The sequence below is a fragment of the Rhinolophus sinicus genome, linkage group LG01 (genome assembly GCF_036562045.2).
Source record: "Rhinolophus sinicus isolate RSC01 linkage group LG01, ASM3656204v1, whole genome shotgun sequence".
NCBI lineage: Eukaryota > Metazoa > Chordata > Mammalia > Chiroptera > Rhinolophidae > Rhinolophus > Rhinolophus sinicus.
Genome location: NC_133751.1, coordinates 12,104,545 through 12,123,405, shown reverse-complemented (window position 1 = coordinate 12,123,405; position 18,861 = coordinate 12,104,545). Strand labels below are relative to the sequence as shown.

Sequence of the window (18,861 nt, the reverse complement as noted above, 5' to 3'; positions counted from 1 at the left end):
ATCTAAATGCTTTTGAACCAATGGTTCTTTCCCACATCACAACTATTAACACTTGTTTAGGTCTGTCTGCTGCACTGGTGTTTGTAAACCATTTTCAGGAGGAAAAAAGGCCCTGATTCATGGTATTTGCATATGTTCATAGTGTAAATACTCCCACTGTTTCTGTTGTAAAGCTACCAATGTGATGTCATGAAATGTAGCAACAAACAGAATAGGCTCTCTGAGCTGGTACACCTGGCTCCTGGACACCATTGGAGGCTGCTTAAATGGTATATCTGTCTGATATTCTGATAGTCTCTACAAATCATTCCTCTAAGAGAGGCTCACTGATATAATCTCAATGCAAAAAGATTTGACATTGAGACTTACTTTATATTTCATATATATATAATAACCTTGTTATATCTTTTGATTCTTAACTTGCAATTCCAGGTTTTCTTTGAAGTCCCAAAAATTCATTTGCCAACTGACTTCAAATTTCCACCAGCCCCTTCACCCCAACAATAAACAATGGGAAATAGAATTACCTCTGATAGTATATGCATTTGATAGTCTCATTTTGAATTGGAGATTTCTTTTTTATTTGATTTGTAAGAAACTGTAATACTTTGGACAGAAAATGAATGTATGCCTATTCATGCTTGAAATAGCAACATTATCAAAGCGATTATAAAACACAAACATGTGGCTCAGCTGAAAGCAATAGTCTGTAAAGTATTTTAGAAGCCCACAATATGCACAACACCATATGAAACTATATGTATGACCTGTCCCAAATTATGATAAGTTATAACTCAGTATACATTATATTCTATTTTTTCCCTAAAGTCTTTTAGAAGGAACTTGCTAAAACAAATCCCTTCTTTCATAATTTCTACAGTCTCTTCCTATGAGATAGAAGACAAAAATCCACTGCCTGAAATGATTACTAGATTGCAGTAGGCAATAAATATCTATTGAATGAACTACATTTAATCATACTAAGAACTGTTTTGGTCTCTGATGAAAGAATCAGATGTGACAGATATGATCTTAATAAACTTTAAAGAAAATAGGATTGTATTTAAGTACATTATAAAATACACCATCCAAAGGGTACATTTATATATGCTATTTTAGTGAAACTCTGCAACTATTCACCTGAATCTAGATTTCACTCAATTAGTCACTTTCTTGTGTTCTTTTTATTTACACAAAGTCCTGCCTCTACCACCTATATCCATAAAGGCAGAAAAGAGTGTCTGAATTATTACATTTAAATGTTCATCTTAAGGCAATTACTGTATTCCGAAAACTGTTTAAGCAACATTATAATTGAAAAGTAAAGGCTACTATTGAAATTCTGATTGATTAACATAGGTGCTGTCAACTGAAAAATACTATCGACTAGGTATTTCATCACCAACAAGGATTTATTCAGGAAAAAGAAAAGGGTTGCAACCTAGCACATGCAGACATGGAAACCACGTACACATTCTGGCCTGTGTGCCAAGATGGAGGGATATTTCAGGAAGAGAAAAAGAAAGTTAGAACCATAGAGCTTTTTTACAAAGGAAATTAGAACCATAGGGCTTTATAATAAAGGAAATTAGAGCCATTGTGCTTTATTATAAAGGCAATTAGAACCATAGAGCTTTATTGAAACAGAGTTCTACCTGTGGGGTTCTCTTGTGAACCTCCATAAGCCCTCCTTCCCACCTAATTATGTTTACTTAAATTTCCAGTTAGTCTTTTTCAGTGCCAAGCATTTTTGATACCTGAAAATCTATCTTACTTATTTGAAGAAATATACAATAAGTATAACAGCAGATATACAGGGACCCAATGAAGAAAAACGAATAACTTATTTTCCAGTTTCAAAACAGAGCAAATTTATTTTTATTTTATTTTACAATACTGGAAGTTCCTCTAGTATCCTTTTGCCATTTCTAGCATCCCCTGCTCTGGGTAAGAAAGTCAGTCATGAGAAAAGATACAGGAAAAAAAATAAATGTCACATAATACAGTGTTTTAAAAATGGTTGGCACATGGTTATTAACAAATAAATAATAATTAAATGGCTGAAAGAGTATGAAAACCTATGTGAATTTCTCTCTGAAGTTTCATATAATCTAAATTAGAAGCATAAAGGAAAGCAAGGTTCGTTATATCTATACACCCATCACTACTTTCAATGTTTGAAGATTACAAAGTATATAACAGGTAGTGTTTATGGAAGCAAAGAAAAGTTGGGTTCAGCAACCATAAAATCAGAGAGCAAGCTTCTTTCCCACTATGAAATCTCCTACCAGGTATATTTAGAGTGAAGATATATAATTTATATTAATCTCTGTTTCAAAATTCATTTACTTGTACTCTTAAATAAATCCAGTTTGTTTCATGTAAGATATACTTTAATAAAGTTCATTACAATTTAAAATTTAAAAAGGCAAAAGAAAAACAAAACCTGGACCATAGTCTCTGCTGTGTCCTAGTTTAGTCTTTCCATGATCAGGGATTTATATCTCCACCAATACTTCACCTATCAGCTGAAAACTGAGGGAATGAAAAATGAGTATATGACTTTTTCATCTCTCTGATACTGTCCACACTCTTTTAAAGAGATATGTCATTACTGCAAGTCTAGGAAATCTGTAACAGCAAAAATGAGCCCTGGTAAGAAAGAACTGAGAGTTGAGGATGGAGTACCAAACTCAACCTTGGTGTGTTTTACAGACACATCTAATTACAGCACCTACAAATGTGAAGATAAAAGGAAGCATAGACACTTTCTACCCATAAAATGATTATACACTGTCTGGAAAGATCAAAGTAACACCTATTAAAGGAAAGGTTCATATAACAAATACATAAATGCCAAATATGTTTACATATGACAGTAATGACAGCATATTGCCAGTAACATTACCAATAAGTAGTCACATTGAGTTGGAAGGAAATGTTTTATAAGAGCATATGAATATATATTATATCCTCCTTCATGACCAAGACTCAGGAAGCGTGTTCCTTCAGACAAGACTCATTTTAAAACACTTCTGTGGAGGAATGGAAACAAACACACAAAAAATGGGACACTTATTTGCACGTTTTGTATCATATGAAGTAATACTCATTCAACTAAATAACTATAGAGAGAGACATAGACTTGAATTAAGAGTTGCATTCTTAAAGCCCATAAATTGATCGTGGAATCCTGACATAGGAGCAAAATTATTTCATTTATGAGGGCTTTGTTGGCCAATAAATCAAGATATTCATGATGTTGTCTGAAGCAAAGTAGTGAGATATAGGATGCTACCCTGCCTGTGGATTTTCCCCCCACGCTTGAGGATGTAAAAGACACTTGGCAGATGGTGACATTCAGAATAAAGATACCTATCCATTTCCTGCTCCTCAACTGAACTTTCCATGCTTGACACTATGTGTTACTACGGCAACTATTAAGGGGGCCTGAACTATGGCTACAGTGGCCTGGGCTGTGGCTATGGCTGTGGTTATGGTGGCTACGGTTACAGCTGCTGCTGCCCACTGTGCTGTGGAAGATACTGGTCCTATGGCTTCTACTGAGAAATATTTAGTCTATTGGCCACATCTTTCTGTTTTGCTGGCACTACCTCCAGGTTTCCATCACATGAGAAATTTTTAAATGTCTTCAAAAATACTAACTTTACATTACACTATTTAAAATAAATAAATGAAATTTGGCATGTTCATTTCGATTCATCATTATCAGTTGGATTGTATCATTGTTTATGGAATATTTTTTCCTTTGATATTTGATTACCTTTATAATGCTATTTAAATTGTAATTAAATTTGATTATTTTACTTTAAAAAGATATGTATTAAATAAACTGTTTATAAATAAACTACATTTCATTGCAAATATTGCTTTGTTACATTCATACTGAACTATCTCCATCAGTTTAGCATGTACGTTTCAGAATTTGTGTGTGAGTATTTACGTGTGTGGTTGTTGTGGGGTGGGGAGAGAAAAAGAGATAGTGAGAGACAGCAAGAGTGCTCTTTTGTGGTAATTATGTGTCTAAAAATGAAAAGGGTAAAAAAACTATTCTTTCCAACAGTGCTCATTAAAAAATCTGTTATTATATATGTCTCTATAATCTCTTCTATTTATCTCTGCTAGCTTATGCTTTTAATCTAAATTTTTTAAATGGCTAGTTTTTACTATAGCTGTATTTCACATCAGTGCATTAAATGTATATGTATATTTATATGTTTTTTGTTTTTTTTTGCAACACCAGTGGGGTCTGGCCTTTATCAAATGTATATGCCTACACATATTAACTTTTCCACAAACAAACTTATTTTGCACCCTTAAAGTAGTTTTGTTTTACTTGAGAAACTCAAACTAACAATGTTAAGTGTAAAAACAAACAGACCAAAAAATAAAAACTAGGAATAAAGGGACCAATATTCTGAAGATATGGAAATTTTGAAAAAGTGAGCTAAAATTCTGTAGTTTTTGATTCTAGGATCAGAGCCAGAGATGGCTGGGGCAAAGAGTAATGAGCAGAATGTTTGATGCTTTTCATTTCATGGCAGGCAAAACACAATTGGAGACATAGATTCTGATAAACAAACTAACAAAACAAAACAAAAACAGACTCATAGAAACAGAGACAAAAGGGATGGTTGCCAGAGGGGAGGGTGTGGGAAGACAGATGATAAGGGGGAAGGGGAATATGGTCAATAATTTGTGTATGATAAGTCTGTATGGTGACATATGTTTACTAGAATTAGTGGGGTGACCACACTGTAAAGTATACAAATCTCAAATCACTATATTGTATACCTGAAGCTAATATGACTAATATAATATTGTATACCAATAATACTTAATTTAAAAAAAAAATACCAAGTCAGAACACTTTGCTGTGCAAAGTTTCTCCTTGAGACATTTTCCAAATTCTGAAATTGTCAGGGTCGATTTCCTAAGAGACCAAGAAGATGCATTTGAAAATCAGGATTTTTCTTTTTCTACATCAATGTGATGAGGAAATAATGACAAAAGTTCAGCAGTTGCCAAGAACTGCCCTTAATTGAAAGAGTCAAAGAAGTATCACTACAGCCTGAGGCAAAGCAGAGGTAGACAGGCCATTACCAAAATTCTGGGAGCTTCATTTTTTGTTAGTCTTTGTGTTAAGGCAGTCAGAACTTTCCTAACCACCTAGGACCAAAAAAAAATCAAAAAAAAAAAATCTCTGTGGTGAAACGCAATATCATTCTGGGTTCTCTACAATTTTATACAAAACAGGGAGCTTATGGAATCCTACAAACAACATAAAAGAAGAAATTAATAATATAAAGAGACCAGAAAATGAGTCATTTATTGGATTTTAAAAAAAGAAATTTAAAAATAGTTATGACTAATTCATACAAGAAACTTACTGGAAAATTATGTGTTATAACTGGAGAGATTCACAAAGAATCAATTTTAAATTCTAGAACTGAGAAAGAAAGCAAATGAACTATATAGTTAAGAATTCAATAGACTAACAACAGGAAATCTGAATTAGTAAACTTAATGATAGGGTGATAAAAACTGTTCAACTGAAGCAAAATAAACAACCTGAAATGTAAAATACTGAAGACAGTATAAAGGACTTGTCACACCTCATTAAACAGTAAAACATCCATGTAATTGGAATTCTGCAGAAGAAGAAAGAATAGGAAGATATTTTTGAAGAGAGAGTAGTCCATAATTTTCCCAAACTAATGAAAGGTATCAATCCACATGTTCTAAAAGCTCTGCACTGCCAAGAGGAAGAAGTACAATTAAAATGACATCTAGGCATAAACCAAGAGCTCAAAAACAAATGCAAAGCCAAAATCAAAGTAGCTGGAGAAAACAGACATTTACCTACAAAGAGTAACAGTTAGTAGACTCAACAGAAACAAAGGAAGCCAAAGGAAAATATAATGATATTTTAAGAACAGATGGATTACAAATAACTATCAACTAGAATATTACACAATCAAAAGTTTTGTACAAAATAATGAAAATAAAATTGTCTGGACAAATAAATAGAGAAAATTTATTTTTATCAACTATTAATTGTAAGAAACAGTGGAGTTTTTTTTAGGCAGAAGGAAAGAAATCCAGGCAAAAACATGGACAGTCACAAAAGAATGAAATGAATAGAAAAATATAAAGAATATTAACTGTGCACAATTAATAATAATTTATTTTAAGATTTATATGAGAGAAAATGAAATGCAAGAAAAGTACAACATAAAAGACTGGAGTATAAAAATAGCTAGCTCTAAGTTCCTAGGCTTATCAGGAAAGAAGTAAAAAGTAACATATTGTGATAGACTGCAATAAGTTAATGCTGCTTCTTCTTTGAGTGTGGACAGCTAGCTAAGTCACTTGGTCTGGCCTTACTATGGACTGAATGTATTTTCCTGACCCTTGACTTCGTGCTTGACCAGATTATTTGCAGTAGCCAGCGTCATTGGCAGACATGCCTGGAACACAGTCATATGCACACACGTCTGAGCTTTCCTTGTTGTGTCTTTTCACCTGGAGAAAATGCCCCTGGTAGCTGCCACTCCAAGAAAGAATAAGGTATGCATGAAGAAAACTTGAATTCAACCCACAACTTGAGCTAAACCCACATTACGTTGGACAAATCCCAACCAACCCACAAACACATGAATAAGACATAAGGTTAATGTTATACAACACTGAGATTTTTATGACAGGTTTTTCAATGCAACATTACTATAGCAATGGTTGTCTTAGATACATACATAAGTGTGCAAAGAGACATGTATAAGACTGTTTGCAGCCGCACTTTTTATAAAATATTGTTAAAAATACAAAACAATACAAATGACCATCAAGAGTATGGATAAATAAATTGTGATATATTTGTACATTGAAATTTTATACAGCTGTAAGAATTAACACAAAAACAAATTGTATGAACCTCAGAAACAAAATGGGAATAAAAAAGGCATATTAAAAAATACTATTTGCGTGATTCCATAGGTATAAGTTTCAAAAATTGGCACTTAGGGGCAGGTACTGAATGGAAAAGGTATAAGAGGAGACATCTGGAGTACTAGTGTTATGCAATGTTTGAATCTAAGAACTGATTAAACAGAAATGTTTAATTTGAAAGTTCATTAAATTCTACCCTTATGAATTATACACCTCTGGAGGTTGTACCATGTACATGAATGAAGTTTTTTAATTAACAACCATAGAAATATATGCTAAGCTAGTCTACTGAAAATATTCTGTAGAAAACATGATCTAGTAGACAAGGGATGCTTTCATCTGAGAACAAATTGAGAATTTGACATCAAGTACTTTCCCTTTTAAGATACCCACTCATCCATTAAATACAGTATAAAATTTAAAACTGTATAGTAGAATAACATAAATTATATACCTATATAATATATAGAAATTTTATGAAATACAATTTCAGACTGCACAATAGAATAATTATATACTTAAGGTATATATAAATTATATATTGTAATTTTGAGAAAATTTAGAGGAATGATTGTGCACTTTATGTCATCCCAAGTAATTTTTGTGTTTTGTCATCCCAAATGATTTATCAACAGACCAAATCTACAGTGAGCAAAGTCTTTGAAAATAAAGAAATGATTCTTTTAAAAAATTGATAGATTGTATTTGATCAGTTTTAGATTTACAGAAAAATTAAGCAGAAAGAACAGAAAGTTTACACCCTCCTGCTTCCAGAATCTGCTTTTATTAGTGTGATACATTTATTAGAATTGATGTCAATATTGATACATTGTTATTAACCAAAACCAAAGTCCACATTGTGTTGCACATTATATAGGTTTTGACAAGTGTGTAATAACATGTATCCACGAGTACAATATCACACAGAATAGCTTCACAGTCCTAAATATCTCCAGTGCTGCAACTATTCGTCTCTCTCTCCCTCCTCCCAAACCCCTGGAAATCACTGATCTTATTATCGGCTCCAGAGTTTTACCTTTTTCAGAATGCCATATAGTTGGAATCATACAGTATGTAGCTTATTCTGGTTATCTTCTTTTACTTAGCAATATACATTTAAGTTTCTTCCATGTTTTCCCATAGCTTCATAGTTCCTTCTAATTTGTTGCTGAATAATATACCATTGCATCCATTCACCTATTGAAGGGCATCTTTATCACTTGCATGTGTATAAACCACGTGCAGATGTTTGAGTGGACATATGTTTTCATCTCATTTGGGTAAATACCAAGGAGCACTGCTGTTGGGTTGTATGGTATGAGTATGTTTAGTTTTATAAGAAACTATCAAACTGTCTTCCAACACTCTGTCATTTTTCATTCCCACCAGCAATGAATTCCTGTTGTTCCACATTCTTGACAACATTTAGTGTTGTCAGTGTTTTAGATTTTAGCCATTCTGATAGGTGTGTAGTGGTATCTCACTGTTTTAATTTACAATTCCTTAATGACATATGATGTTGAATATCTTTTCACATGCTTATTTGTCATCTGCATATCTTTTTTGGTGAGGTGTCTGTTCGAATTTTACACCATTTTTTAATTTGGTCACTTGTTTTCTTGTTGTTGAGAAAAATGCCTCTGCTTAAAGCCTTGTAACTGGACTACAGAAATGTTAACATTGTAGCAAAATAGTCTTGGTTATGAAGGCTTCATTTCACCTTATGAATCAAGAGACTAAAAGTCTTTCAGTAAAAATTAAAGTGAAATATGCCATGAACATTGCCTATGGTTTTCCCCTTCCACTATTGAGGATGTATAAAATGCCCTGTGCATCTACCCCAAAAATCTGAAAACATTTATCCATAAAGACACGTGTGCTCCAATGTTCATTGCAGTTTTATTTACGGTGGCCAAGACATGGAAACAACCAAAATGTCCTTTGATAGATGAATGGATAAAGAAGTTGTGGTATATACACACAATGGAATACTATTCGTCGGTAAGAAAAGATGAAATAGGACCATTTGTGACAACATGGATGGATCTTGAGAATATAATGCTAAGCAAAATAAGTCAGACAGAAAAAGCAGAGAACCATATGATTTCACTGATATGTGGTATATGAACCAAAAACAACAAAAGAACAAGACAAACAAATGAGAAACAAAAACTCATCGACACAGACAATAGTTTAGTGGTTACCAGAGGGTAAGGGGGGAGGGGGGTGGTAGATGAGGGTAAAGGGGATCAAATATATGGTGATAGAAGGAGAACTGATTCTGGGTGGTGAACACACAATGGGATTTGAAGATGCTGTAGTATAGAATTGTACATCTGAAATCAATGTAACTTTACTAACAATTGTCACACCAATAAACTTTAATTAAAAAAAATGTCATGTGAAGATGTTCACATTCAATCTGAGACACTGTTTCCCTATTTCTCAACTGAACCATCACTCCTGACACTATGTGTTCCTATAGCAATTACTATAATGGCCTGGGTTACGGGCATGGCCAACTGGGCTGTGGCTATGGCTGCTGCTATGGAGGGTATGGATACAGCTGCTGCCGCCCATCTTATTGTGGAAGATTCTGGTCCTATGGCTTCTACTGAGGAACTTCTAGAGATGCTCAGACTATTGAATGCCTCCTTCTGTGATTCACTTGCTGTTTCCAAAGCTCTTCACATGGAATTCTACTCTCCAAAGAGTACCCGACCCAGTCGTAACCCACAGGAATGGTGGGGGGAGGGAGGAATGGGATTCAAATTTGTTGTCTTACCTTGGTTGATTAAAATTATTTGAAATATGATTTATAGAACTTTTGCTCTTAAATTATACTTGTATTTTACTTCTGTGTACAATTAATTCAACAGTTTTCAAGGGCAGAAAATTTTAACTTCATTTTAAAACTAGCAACCTCATGTCAGTGTTGCTTTTTCATTTATCTTTCTTCATCCCCATTAGTTTTGGATGATTTTGACTGAAGACACTGTGTTAATTGTGGTCCCAAAGTGATGAAGTGTCAAAGCGATATGACTATCCTGTCTTCATAGGCAACACTAATGTTGATTCCTGTACATTCATGTATATCTACAGCCACTGCTTGATCACACTGAAACCTTACCACCACAAGCTAAAATTGCAACTAATAATTATCTTAATTACTTCATAATCCTTTCTACAATGGCAACCTAATTTCCCATGATTATGATTTGGTGTCTGTTCTTAGCCTTTTCCTGGCACTGTACACTTGGATTAAACCATTTATTGCTGAGCCTCTGTATGAACTTGTTCTGGTTTTCCCACTGACGCTGCCTTTCCTACAGATCTAACATTAAGAACAACACCATTGGATGAGATTTCGGCGAAATACATTTTCTTGTTATTAAGTGAGATCGGTTTTTTCACTCAACTTTCATTCTATGTTAAAATTTCACACAAAAATAAGAATATATTGAAATGATTTTAGCTCATTTTTCTACAAAGATGGATATTTCTTTAATGGTCTTTAACAGTTGTCATGCCCTCATGGTATGAGTGTGAAAAAAAATTATATTAAGATACAAAAGAGCAAACCATATAGTTCAGCCCCTGGAAAAATGGTTACCATGTGCAACCATTGTATAGAGCAGTCATTTTATGAACATTTGGTACAGGAATCAATTAATGAGGCTAACAATCATGCAAAATTTCTCATTCTATTTTATACTCTTTCATTTAAAAACATGATGAATTTAATCGGCATATATATAATATATATAATCTGTATATGCATACTTATGTATATTTATATATATACAGATTAATAATATATATATTACATACATATATATTCATCAATCTCCAGAATCTCAAACTTTTTATATTATGGCATGTTTGTCAATTTATACATTCTCTGCAGCATGTAGTATCTGAGAGAACTGAGGGTTTCTCAGTAGTGGGATCATGTTCTATAGCAGCCTGCCACTCATCAAATCAATGCCCAGATAGTTATGTGTCCAGACATAATAAACAAAAAGCAAATTATTCATATTAATTGCGGTAGCAGCAGGGACCAATGGGGAGCTGGGCTTACATTCCACATTTGGAGACAATGAGGTGGCTCAAACAAGCACCCCATTTTCACCAAAGGGTGTCAGCAGGACAAAGGGTATTAAACTTTCACTCCACTCATCTGTGATGAGGAGACAGTGTGTTAGCACTTCACTTTTGCCAGGGTGGTTTCAATAAGCCCAACAGAAAGCTAACCAGACACCCACAAATACGTCACTACTTTATAAGGGCATTGCTTGCTTTAAAGAAAGAAAGAGAGAAAATAGGACCCAAATCTTATAATAGCTACAATATTCAGAACACAATAAAAGATCACTCATCAATCTAAGAACCAGGAAAATCACAATTTGAATGAGAAAGACAACAGATGCCAACATCAAAATCAATCAAATATTAGAATTATCGGATAAGGATTTTAATAAAATCATCATAAAATTGCTTCAAGAAGCAATTACAAACTCTCTTGAAACAAATGTAAAAGTGGGAAATCTTAGCAGATAAGCCATATAAAAAGAATCAAATGAAAATTTGCTCTGTATATACTTAGAAATGCAATCTATGATCATAGAATTAAACTTTAGTAAACGGTTTCCCAAAGAGATTCTGGCAATTTCTAACTCCCACAAATGGTATATGAAAATTTAAGTTCTTCCATATATTAACTAAAATTTTATAGTTTTAAGATTTTTTTTTTAAACTATTCCAGTTGGCCATTAGTTGTTTCATTGTGCATTTGCTTTACATTTCCTTGACAAGTAATGAGGCAAACACCCTTTCATGTATTTATTGTCCATTTGGGAATTCCCATTTATGAAGTGCCTGTTCATGTCTTTTGCTGACTTTTAAATGATTTTCTATCTTTTATTTATTTATTAGATAGACTTCATTATGAATTCTGAATTATCACATATATGTATAATAGTGATCTTCTCATATTTTCTTAACATTTTGACAAACAAGTTCTTAATTGAATATAGTTCACCCCATCATTTTCCCATTTACTATTGGTTATTTTATGTCCTGTTTAAGAAATTGCTGGCTATTTTATGGTCATGTATATCATCTCCTATATGTTCTTCTAGAAACTTTATCAGTTTCTCCATTTATGGTTATACCTATAATCCATTTTGAAATGATTTTTACATGCTGTGATAGAGGTCAAATTCATTTTATTCAAAAGAATAACTAATTAGCCCTTTCCATGTCACCCCAATTCAAGGTCCCCGATATCCTTTTTTCTATAGCTAGAGATCGGTTTGCCTGCTTTCAAAATTTACAAAAGTAAAATCAGTGCGTAGTCTTTCTTATTTTGCTCAGTTTCATGTTTGTGAGATTCAATCATGTTCAGGTAGAAGTTTTTTTCTCATTTCTGTCTGCTGGATGTTTCATGGTGTGAATATAACACAGTTTACTCAATAACAGACAATTGTCTGTTTTTTAGTGATTATATCATCTGGCAAACATATGTGTGCATGTCTGTGGGTGTACACCTAAGAAGTGAAATTGCTGGGTAGAGGTTATTTTTTCTGTTCTACTAAGCATTTTGTTTTTTTTTACTCAAAGATCATAAAGTTTGATTTTTAAATTCCACATTTAAATATATACCTATCTCCAATGAATTTTTGCTTATGGTGTGAGATATAAGCAACATTTTTGAAATAATATTTTCCAGCATCATTTAGTAAAAAGACCATCATTTTCTTCATTGCATTTAATAGTATTTTTGTTATATATCAGGCGACTGCTGATATTTGCATATTTCTTCACTGATCTCTTTATCCATCTTGTGTCAATAGTACACAGCCTTAATTACTGAACTTTAATAATAAATCTTGGTATCAGGTAGTACAAGTCTTCTAACTTTTCCGTTCTTCAACATTGTCATAGTTATTCTTAACCCTTGCATTTCTATATAACTTATAGAGTCATGTGATCAATTTTTTTCAACAAAAAAAGGCAACAACTTAAAAAATATTCTGGTATTTCAGTAATATTGCATAAAGTTATAGATCAGTTTAGAAATAATTGACATTATAAAATTTGAGTTTCCCTGTCCTTGGACTTGTTATACCCCTCCATTTATTTAGATCTTCTTTAGTCACTCTCATTAATGTTCTGTGTGATTTAGTTTATTAGCCTTTAATATATTTTACTGTATTTATTCCTAGATTTTTGATTTCTTGTCTTATTCTTAATGATTTATTATGTAATTTAAATTTTATTGTTTCTAGTTTACAGGAATCAAGTTATTATTAACCTTGTGTAGAGAACACTTGATAGTTTCACTTATTAATTTTAGTAGTTTATTTATAGATACTTTTCAATTTTGGCATCTTCAAATTATAATAATTTTATTTTTTTATTTGCATAAATATTTTACTTCTTATTCTTGCCTTGTTGATTAGGTTGTGATGTCAGGTCATCATTATAGAGAGGTGGAGTTATCCTATTTTATATACCATCTCAGGAGGAACACTTCAAATATTTCACCATTATGTATGAAGTTTGCTATCAATAGTTTATAGTACATTTTATCAGAACAAGAATTTGCTCTATTGCTGGTTTCCTAAAAAATATTGTAAATTGATGAGCATTGTTGATGAATATTGTTGAGCATTATTAAACGGTTCCCCTTCATCTGTTGAAATACCCAGGTGAACTTTCTCTTTTATCTTGTTACTTTGTTCAATCACACTAACTTCTTTTCCACTTTCCTTTTTTGTATTAAAATTATGTCAAACTTACACAAAAGTTGCAAAAACAGTACAAAATACTATTTTATTTCCCAAACTTTTTGAGAGTAATTTTCAAACATGATGCCCCATCACACCAGACTGCTCTAAACACGCATTTCCAAAACAAGGACATTCTCATACCACAAAATAACAATCAACACCAAGAAAGCAACACTGAAGATTACTACCATCTAATCTTCAGACCACATCCTAGTTTCACCAACTGTTCCAATAATGTCCTTTATAGTGAAAGGATTCAATTCAGGATCATATTGCATTTAGTTATTGTATCTCATTAGTCTCCTTTAATCTGGAATAGTTCCTTAGCCTTTCCTTAATTATCACAATCTTGACACTTTTGAGGATTACAGACCAGTTATTTTGAAGAATGTTCCTTGATTTCGGTCTGTCCACTTTTTACTCATGTCTAGATTTATGTTTTGCATTTTTGGTAGGAATATTACAGAAATGATGCTGCATTCTTCGCATTACATATTATTAGGTCATAAATGATTTTGGTTTGTCCCATTACTGGAAATATTAACCTTAATTATTTTATTCTGATGGTGGCTTCCAGGTTTATCTACTTTAAAGGTACTTCTTACCATTTTGTGATTAATATATATTTTGTGAGAAGTTATTTTGAGACTATGTAACTGTCCCATTTCTCAGCAAGCTCTCATCCACTGGTTTTAGCATCTATGGATGCTTCTGGCTGAACTGATTACTACTATGGTAGTTGCCAAATAGTCATTTTCCAAAATTTATCATCCTTTCCACATTAATCACTTGGTATTTCACTATAAGAACCTTTTTCCTCCCACTTATTTGTACATTTCTGCATTTATATCTGCAAATACAATGAATTTATATTTTATGCAATGGGTTATAATATAATTAAATACTACCATTATTGCTCAAACTATGGAAGATTAGGCCAAGAGGAAACCCTTCAAGCTAGCATTTGTGACTTTTTGACACATTTTATAAGTTCTCATTATTTTTTAAAAACATCTTTTGGGACCAAAAGATGGTTCAATCTAATCTTTTAAATTTTGTGCTCCAATTTTCCAAAATCAATCAATTTTCCAAAGAGCGTTGGTTTCTTTTACTACCCGAAAGTATTTAAAAATTAAGATCTGGTCAATAAATGTGTTCGTTGTTATTGGGGTATGTTATTTCCAGGTCCTCTTAGTAGTCAAGCTAAAGAACATATAAAGCATGTATATACATATATTTTTTTACATGTACATACACATTCATATTTATATTTATTCCATGTCTATCTATATAAATACATTGAAAACCATACATTTGCACTGGTACTTGCAATTCCAATGCAACATAACAATGTTCATTCTAGTTTTCTGTCTACCATAGGATGGCCATGGCAGACACTTTTATGGACTATGTTTCCCCTTTATATATGTACTTATTTGATCACTCTTGCAATATGTAACCAGTTTCCTTTGCTGATGCAACCCCAACCACTTCTATGAAGACACCCAACTCCCCCTGCATGTGCTCCTACAACCCACACCCATCAGTTACTGCAGCCTCTGACCCATATGGATGCCCAACATATTGCTCAGACATGTACAGGCCTGGATGAACACCCTCCTCACCCAGATCAGCATCCAGCAGCCCAAACTGGCCTCCCCCACTGCTCCTCCACCAGGAGATGCCCTCCTAACCCAAATCCACTAGGCTTCCAGTACCTTGTTCTGGATCACTACCGCTTCCATTGCTCCTCTGCTGTACTCACGCTCCTCAATGACTGTGAGGCAATGGGCTGTCCCTACTCCTGTCCTTCTCCATAAGCAACCTCCATGCTACACTTAGGTTCTGTTCTGTCACAACAGGCTTTGTAAATGATTCTCTATCTTGTTCAGGCTCCACAGTGCCTTTCAGATCACTGTTACCTCCACTCCAGCTTGTCAGCTCTTTCGTATTTCTCACTGTAGTTCTACTGACCACTTTTCTCTAGAAAAAGATCTTTATTTTATATTAAATTTTGAATGATGCTTTCACTGGATATAGAATTGCAAACTAGCAGGATTTTTTTCTCAATAAAACTGCATGTTGCATTAATTGACACACATGTCCTCCTGAGTGATGCCTTGTACATGTGACTGCCCTGTTAGATGTATCTTTCAAGGTTTGTTTTAGGAAATAAAACCACTTTGCGTGTTATAAGCAGGAAGGGATTTCATGTAGAGAAATAAGTACATATCAAAGGAGGGGCAAGACCAGAAAAGCAATGGCTGAGAAAAGCCTCTCCAAACACTCAAATTCACTATTATCTTTTGGTGAGAAAGTTCTGGGAGCTATAACAAACTGACACTGAAAGTTCCAGGTGCCAGCAGTAGTCAGGGCAATGTTTCTCAGGAGAACATGCTTCAGAAACCCCACATTTGCAAAGGTCACGTATCTTCTTGCTAATGTCAATGAAATTATATGCCTTCTATCTCTCTTTTACATCCTAGTCTTGCTCAAGAGCCTCTCACCAGCAAAATATATGGGGTCCTTCCAACCAAGATAGGTGGGAAATGTATATGCCTGTCAATGGAACACATAAGAGAGAAAATAAAAGAGGATAGAAGAGTGCACAGTTACCAATCAATATCTGTTGAATAAATGAAAAAAAGAAAAAGAGTGCATAGTTGATGATAGAAAATCTAGTACTTTAGGTTTCACTCAAAGGCATCATTGTGTCCCTATTTTTTCCACAACACAATGTTTTCTCTATACCTGACTCTATTCAGTGTAGGGCAAGGAACACATCAACTATTAAACTTAGACTATTTTACAGAGGAATATGGAATATAATCCTGCTTAGGAAAGAATCCGTAAGATATATAAATGAGTTATTACCTCTCTACCAAGCATCACAAACTCACAGAAATGACTGCCAGTCAAGACTAGTATTGGGCCAATGTTTGCAAGTTTTCTTTGCCAAACTTATGCTACTTCTACAGGGGAACAGAATGGGCAAGGGGAATCCCGGATCCAGAGAGAGAAGAGTTCGGAAGATCTCATATCTGTACCTTAATAGAAACTGAGTCTTCGTCAGTATCCAACTTTGGAACAGAAGGTTTTGACCAACAGTGTGCCATACAAATTCACAAAGTTGTATACCTACCCAAGAAATTTAATTAATACCTTTAAAGGAAAATTAACAAATAAGTAAATGGCAAATTGGATAGTTCAATGATAAAATCACCTAGACCAAGGCAAAAAATACTAACAAAATTCAAGGTGAAAGAAGAGGTGGCATTAAAACAACAAAGGAATGCATAAGCAGGCATTCTACTATAATCACTGGAAACTCATATCTAGGCAAAGTGATTGTTTGCACCTTAAAAAAATAAACAGGTAATTTGGCAGCTTTGTGACTTTCATTAATGTCTCCAATTCATGAACCTATGTACAGATATTCATAAATCCTAACCACACATTTCATTGTGAGATGAAAAGTATAATGACAAAAATAATACTCACCAAGGGCATGAGAAAGATGTGTTTCCTATGCAAACTTGTCATAGACCTTAAACTAACAAAAACACAGTAAGTAGGGCATTCCAAACATAACAAAGGTTGCTTGTTATTAGCATCTACTTTGATCGTGGGAATCCTGACACAACAGCAAAGGATTCTTAGTTATGAGGATGTCTTTCTGCCTAATGAACCATAGATTCTGAAAGTATGCAAATTAATGTAAAATATGAGGCTGACTCCTGCACGTGGTTTGCTCCACCCACCAAGGATGGTATATAAAAGGCCCGGAACAGATGTTAACATTCACACAGAGGAAACTGCTAACCTGCTCCTTAACTGAACCTTCCACTCCCAACACGATGTGCCATTACAGCAACTACTATGGTGGCCTGGGCTATGGATATGGTGGCCTAGGCTATGGATATGGTGGCCTTGGCTATGGCTATGGCGGCCTGGGCTATGGCTATGGCTATGGCCGTGGCTATGGTGGGTATGGATGTGGCTGCTGCCGCCCATCTTGCTATGGCAGATATTGGTCCTATGGATTCCACTGAGAAACTTCTGGAGCCACTCAACCTGTAGAACTATGCTTCCTGTGCTTCTAATGATCCTTCCAGGGTTCTTCTTATAAGTAATATATTTGTCTTTCCAAACAGTGAAAATTTTATCCTAGACTACTTCAGCTTCAGATTGAATACTACAAATTCAGCATGCTTCAACTGGATTGACCAAAGTCACATGCAATACCCCATGATTCATACAAAACGTTTACATTTGATATTGTGTTCCTTCTGCCTTCATTTTAACTTAACAACTTTGATGTGAAAAAGTTTTTAAGTTTACATTTCAATAAACTTTTTCTTCCTTTGCAAAATGCTTCGCATTTATATTCATTTCTCTCTGTCATTTGGATGTGTAGGTTTGGATGTGTACCTTCCATTTAAGGGCTCACGGGAAAAAAAAAAATCAAACACAGGAATCTTCAGAGATAAACAGCCACACATCTAGAGACAGTGGATAGTAAAATGATAAGGCTGTGTAATATGGGTTTGTTTGTCAGGTAAGAGGGAAAACTCTGCTTAGCCATAGTATAAAATGCAAGGCTCAGATAGCTTTGGCCCCTCATTCGATATTTTTGGTTGTTATAAAGAGTAAAGATGTGTGATTTATATAGATCACTTTGTATGCCAAAAGCTCCTTCAGTTAAAAATAGATTAATGAATACAATTACTTTTTAATACCTGCTAAAATACTAATAATTCACCAGTATACACATATGAAACAGATTCCTTGGAGGATGCTCTGTGCATACTCCTTCATAGCTAAGCTTCACTCAGTCCCACTGTCCGGGTGTTCTTCAGTTTTCCTCACCACCCGGTCTCGCTTCTTCTACCTGACTCCATGCTGAACAACATGGAACACGTGAAATGTAACATTTTACCTTAAAGAAAAGCTTAAATCAGAGTCTTTTAAAACTGCTGCTTTAGACTTTCCACGAGTATAAATGTCTCTCCATTTACACAAAGCACCTCTGTTCTCAATTGAATGGTGAGGATGACGAAAAACAGTCCTGTATTATGTTTGTCCTCTGCTACTGTCC

At 34.0% G+C, this 18,861-nt stretch overlaps 1 protein-coding gene across 1 annotated transcript; it reads left to right on the top strand.

Annotated features, from left to right (window-relative positions):
* The first annotated feature begins 17,620 nt into the window (after nucleotides 1–17,620).
* LOC141571692 (keratin-associated protein 20-1-like) lies at nucleotides 17,621–17,815 on the top strand. The gene has a single exon (XM_074333374.1). It carries the CDS (start codon nucleotides 17,621–17,623, stop codon nucleotides 17,813–17,815), a length of 195 nt encoding a protein of 64 aa, XP_074189475.1.
* Nucleotides 17,816–18,861: the final 1,046 nt, after the last annotated feature.